This window comes from Ailuropoda melanoleuca, unplaced genomic scaffold, assembly GCF_002007445.2.
Source record: "Ailuropoda melanoleuca isolate Jingjing unplaced genomic scaffold, ASM200744v2 unplaced-scaffold8232, whole genome shotgun sequence".
NCBI classification, from domain to species: Eukaryota; Metazoa; Chordata; class Mammalia; order Carnivora; family Ursidae; genus Ailuropoda; species Ailuropoda melanoleuca.
In genome coordinates, this window is record NW_023253584.1 from 1 (window position 1) to 5625 (window position 5625).

At 53.7% G+C, this 5625-nt stretch overlaps 1 protein-coding gene across 1 annotated transcript; it reads right to left on the reverse strand.

Annotated features, from left to right (window-relative positions):
* Positions 1-3141: 3141 nt before the first annotated feature.
* On the reverse strand, positions 3142-5516 carry LOC117800814 (tetratricopeptide repeat protein 7A-like). Its single transcript, XM_034653371.1, has 3 exons — positions 4782-5516; positions 3876-4033; positions 3142-3304 (listed from the first exon to the last, which is right to left on the reverse strand). The coding sequence occupies exons 1-3, from the start codon at positions 4950-4952 to the stop codon at positions 3202-3204; spliced, it is 432 nt and encodes a 143-aa protein (XP_034509262.1). The 5' UTR covers positions 4953-5516; the 3' UTR covers positions 3142-3201.
* Positions 5517-5625: the final 109 nt, after the last annotated feature.

Sequence of the window (5625 nt, forward strand, 5' to 3'; positions counted from 1 at the left end):
TGGGTGGGTGGGTGGGTGGATGGATGGATGGATTTTAAAATGTCCTTTTGGCCCCGAAGACTCAAAACTAGGTCCAAAACACAAATCGTCTTCAACCAGTTCTCACTCGCATACCTCGCATTTCTGTGATAGCATCTGTAAGGTTTCTATTTACCTCTTGAAACACAAGGGTGTGTGTGGGGGGGTCCTTATTCATTCTGATCCTGCTCGGTTAGTCTGTAACAAAAACCATATCCAAGGTAACAGCCCCACACTCAAGACTGCTTGCAGGCTACTCTGAGTTCCAAACCACAGAGTAGAGGCTGACACGCTCAAGAAACCTGCACATGCCCTTTCCCAGAGCTGCTGCTCTGGTGATCCTGGAGGTGGAAAGCTTTGATGATTACGTCTCCCGGGCTGACTGTGCTGGAGTAGCTTTACCACAGCACACTGAATTCTGCAGGTATTAGGAAAAGCTAAGGACCAGCCAAGGCAGCCAGCTACTGTTCTAGAAGCTTCTCCCTATCAACTGTGGCCAAACCCAGGCAGCATCAAAGGGAGATGATGAAAAACCTGCAAGTACCTGGAGGCCAGACTGAGCCTCAGGGTTCAGCTAAGGGATCAGAGCTTGGGAGGCAGGCACGGTGGTGTCCACACCAGACCAAGAATGGGACCCGCAGGGAAGGGAGGTGTGAAACAAGAGCAAGAGAGAAGCCAGAGGCTGTCTGGTCACTCTGAGAAACAGCTCTAAGCCACTGAGGCCAGATCCAGATCCCAGCAGGAAAGCTCTGTAGGGGAGACGCCAAAGCGCTTCCCCTAATTCCTAAAGTTTCTAAACGTGTGACAGGCTGGGTGTGAGCAAGAGGAAACAAACGAGCAGGCCCTGGAGGATGGCCTCCTCCCAGCCCACTGTACAACTTCCGCTGCTTTGCATGCTACAGGGAATTCCCAGAACACCGTCTGGCAAACCAGCCCGTACCCTGAGTCTCTGGGGCAGGCCAGCAAGTCACACGGCCTCCCGCACAAGGGCAGGAGCTGCTAGGAGGGAAATCACATATTCAGGAAAATTCACCTTGGCTCCAAATGCGGGCCACCTTTTAGTAAAAGGCCATTCTTCACTCTGAGATATGGGGCAGCTTGAGGGTTTGGGGTGAGGGTAGGGGGGATAACCTAATGGAAAAGCATCTGAACTCTGGTCCTGGGCACCCAGGTCAGGCAGAGGCCACAGAAAATGGCTGGGGGAAATAGGATGCAGCCTCAGCCCCCCTGCCGTCTCATGCCGGCAGCCATGTCCTTGTTGACAAAGCCCTCCCTGAGCCTGTTTCATTTGATCCTCAAAATGACCCCCTTGGCCCTTTTGCAGATGAGGAAGCCGAGAACCAGAGCCGCTCAGAAGTCACAGAACGGACTGCAGTCCAGGGCTTGGGCTCCGTGGCCTGTGCTCTGAAAGCTATCCAGGGAGACGGACGTGATTTGAATCATGGCTGTGAAGATTATTAGTGTGTGACCTTGACCACGACAGATACTTGTCCGGAACCTTACTTTTCTCATCTGTAAGATGGAAACATATTACTCCTAGACTGAAGTGTATGAAATTGTGATTTTTTCATATGGCTCAACATAATGCCTCCGTCTATGAGATCATTGGCTTGGAACCTGGCAGAGAAAGGACCTAAGGAACGTTTCTGCTTTCACCCTTTTACCTCCCACCTGTAAGCCTCAGCAGGGAGGGAGTTTCCCAAGACAGGTGACTTCAGTGCGGTCTTATCTGAGGGTGTGGGTGGGGAGATGGCTCATGTGGGGGGGGGCAGGGAGGGGTACTGGTCTATGTCTGAGGTTCCATCATTAGAAACCGGGGCTCAGTCTGTGGTCCAAGTCAGGGCCCATTTTTGGTGAGAAGTGCACTGTTCTCCCACGAAAATCAAATCCGGCGCTCGTTATTTCTATCCGCACCTTAGGCTAACCAGCTAGGTTCCCCTCCTTGGAGCAACCACTTATCCCATCACCTGCACGACCCTACAAACTTCTAGTACCACAGCCTAGCTGAGGAAGGCCGTGATCTCTCACCACCTCAGTCCAGCGTCCCTCCTCCTGTCTACCTGCTGACGGACTCATGCAGGTGGAGGAAACCCACTGACCGAAACACTCACGGTCCCAGGTTATTCAAGGGAACATTCGTTTCTGTCTGTTCAGGGACCCAGCTCATGAGGGCTTGTTTCTTAAACTCCTACTTCCACAAACTGCTCTCAGATGTGCCAGTTTAGCAATGTTAGTTCTCCACCTGGGGGGTCCCCAGCTCCCAAGCTCCGAGAGGACCCTCGGTCAGAAGGCTCAGACCTAGCCTTGGACTCGTCTCCAGCACGCCATGTGGACGGCACCCCCAGCCCTGGCTTCTGTGGCTCCAGCACACCCCGTCCCCGCCTCTCCCAGACCAGTGCAGGCCATCCCTCTCACCACTCCCTGGACCACACCTCTCTCCTCACTGAGGCTCCAGGGCCCATCCGTGCATATGTGCACATGTACGTACAGCGGTGTGAGCTTGGCTCACCTCCCTGCCTGCCGCGGGGGAAATGGGTCTTGTGTTGACAGCCAAAGAGCACTTAATGCAGTTTGTCAGCACGCTCCACCCCTCCACAGCACTCAGGCGCTAGTGTCCTGGATAATGCGGTCGCTAAGTCATTTATCGTCCACCTCCCTCACTAGGATGTAAGCTCCACGAGGGCAGAGACTTTTCTCATTTGTTTGCTGCTGCGTTTCTGGCTTCCAGAACAGGGCCTGGCACGGTAATAATAAACCGTTGTGTAAACGAGAGAATTCCTTGTACAGGCACGCTTAGCTCTGTGCACTACCCTCCTCTTACAGGAGAAGACACTGAGGCTCGGAGGTTTTAGATTTGCCCGTGGCCCTCAGCTAACCGTGGCAGAGCTCAAAGCCCCTGCTCTTTCCACCCCCCCACATCGGTCCCAGAACCAGCACAGGGCTGCTCAGCGTATACTGATGACTCACTGATAAGCGTCTTTTGTAATTCCAGAAGAGGTGTTGGGAACTCGTAACTCAGTCCCTACTCAGGCCCCCCGAATACAGCCCTGTGCACCAGACCCAAACCTAGGAAGTGAGCCTCACCCCCGTGTAGGGGGCAGATGCAAGAATTTTGCTTCAGGGACATCCGTGGGAGGCTGAGCTGGGTCAGGACCTGGCGGCCTGTGCCTGAGCCCTGCAGCCCTACCCGGCTGGGCAGAGAGGGAAAGGCCTGGAGCTCACCATGGACTCACTGATGAGCAGCAGCAGGAGGGCTTCCTCTATGTTATCCTTCGGGCAGTAGAGGCTGAAAGACACAAACGGCAGTGGCGGCTCCAGCACGAGCCTCTCCACGCAGTGAGGCTGGCCCGCCACGCTGGCCCTTCTGCCCCGGAGTCGGCAGCTGCCCTCGTAAGGTGACCCCCTCCTGCATAATTCACAGACACCGGATACCACCTGCAGCTCTTTCTCAAGCCCCAGAGTTCTGGATCTGAAAGGCTGGGGTGGGCGGCGGGGCCAGAAATACCGCCGTTGCTCTGAGGAAAGAGACGTCCCTTCCAGCGCCCAGGGCTGCATGATGTAGCCAGGGCAAGGGGCAGGGGAGAGCTGCTCAGATCCCACCATCAATTATTAAACAAATAAGAGACAAGGTATATGAAGACTAGTAGGAAGGTAGGTAACCCCCGAATAATTAGACCTTTGGATGCCTTCTAGAATGCTCCTCCCAACTCCCATCCTAAGGCTGTCTTCCTGGTCTATTCGGCTCCTGAGGATACTCAAGTGAGCTGGGTGACAGCTGGAGGAAAGTGCAGGGCAAAGAGGGGGGACGCTGGAGCCCCAAGTGTGGCATGAGACCGGCATGGTCCAGCAGAGCTTACTTGTCTCCTTCGTACAGGTGAGGTTTCCGCAGGGCCTGCGTGATGAAGGTGTTCTCCTCCTTGCTCATGAACTCAGGCAGCGGGTGGGACAGGGGGCTCCAGTAGCACTCCTCACTCAAGGAATGTAGCAGGACCCCGGCCAGATGCTTGGCCGCCATCTGGCAGAAAGGGAGGAACTCAGACCCAGAATGCCCCCCGCCTACCACCCGGCCAAATCTGCCAGCCCTGCAGTACGCTGCCCCTTCAGAGGCCCACCACTCTACTCCACTTCCAAGGAGCCCTCTTCTTTCTGTTTCCAGCACTGAGGCCACCCCGCCCCTTCTGTTGGCCTTTGATGGCTCTACTTAATCATCTGTCCTCTGTCCTCTCCTAGATGGGGGGTATGTTTCCTCCTCCTCTGGCCCCATGGAGCCCAGCACAGCTCTGAGTATTCAGCAGGTCCTTGCAGAGAATGAAGCCACTGGCACGGGCAGCACTCCCAACCAGATACCTTCCTGATATCTGGTCAAAAATTCTAGAGTGAGGAGGAGCTGTGGCTCTGATTTGGAGTGAATTAAAGCCTAAGAAGGTAGGCCTGAATTGGGGCAGGAAAAGGAGTCCAGGTTATTTATTAAGGCCATAAACAATCCCTAGCGGTTAGCCTACCACCTTGCTAGGAAGAGATGACATTGGGTTTTAACTCTGATCTAACGCTAGGGCCTCTGTGCAGTGCTGTGATGAGGATGCTGAGATTGATTAATGATGTCTGCCATGAGCGCAAACAGAGAGAGGAGACATGTGCCTGTAACAAACTGTCATCCCTGATTCAGAGGCTGCCTGCTAGCGCTTCTCTTGTTTCCCACTGAAAGCGGTCCCTGAATAAGCCAGCCACAGCCAGCACCCAGCCCCGGGGCCCCGTCGTGTTACCACTTTGAAGTTCTGAGTTGCTTTGGTCTCCACGGTGCGTAGGACCTCCCGGAGCTCTCTCATCCCTTTCACGATGTTCCTACAGGAAGACAGTAGAAGCAGGGTCATTCCCAGCCTAGTCCCCACAGACATCATCATCAAACCTGCAGACACAAGCAGGAGCCCACCCATTTGAGTTTTACTTGAAAACAGTCAACCAGAATGAAAGGTCAGAGTTGTAACACAGGGATCCTAGAAGCCCAGAACATTGCCGACCAAAGAACAGGAGGGATCCCTCTCCCTCCCAGCCCCTGCCCCAAGAACCCTGGGTTCCAGTGCACCACTGGAAGGGGACCAAGATAGAATATTTCAAACAAGATGTCATTTGGCCCAAAAGCCTTGATTGACTTCAGACTGACTTGAATCAGCCTCGAATTCTCCATCTTCACCTAGCACATCTGGTCAACGCTGGGGTCCATCCTCACTTCTCAGTCCCCATCACTAGGGCTGTAGTCCAGCCTGCATCACCTGGGGCCTGGATAACCACATGGGCCAGTCTCACCTCCCCCCAATCCCTGCCAGCCCTCTGGGCCCTGAAATAACTTCCAAGCTTTTTAAAGTGTGACGCAGAGTAAAAAAATACATTTTAAATTGCAACCCAGCATGCACACACTCTCCTTACATAAAACAGAAGCAAGTTTCTTGATGCACTACTTAGCCCTACTGTGTGCAGTCCACTCTGGTATTTCCAATTTGACGTCTTGTTCTTTTTATTAGTTTTTTTTAAGATTTTTTTTATTTGACAGAGAGAGAGACAGCCAGTGAGAGAGGGAACACAAGCAGGGGGAGGGGGGGAGGAAGAAGC

Bases quoted from the DNA above. Each gene is read 5' to 3' on its own strand.
- LOC117800814 (XM_034653371.1), bottom strand. From the start codon at position 4,952: ATGGGTGGGCTCCTGCTTGTGTCTGCAGGTTTGATGATGATGTCTGTG. The intron at 4,034-4,781 runs GTAACACGACGG...CCTTTCTGCCAG, and splicing joins CAACTCAGAACTTCAAAGTG to ATGGCGGCCAAGCATCTGGC. The intron at 3,305-3,875 runs GTAAGCTCTGCT...TGTGTCTTTCAG, and splicing joins CACCTGTACGAAGGAGACAA to CCTCTACTGCCCGAAGGATA.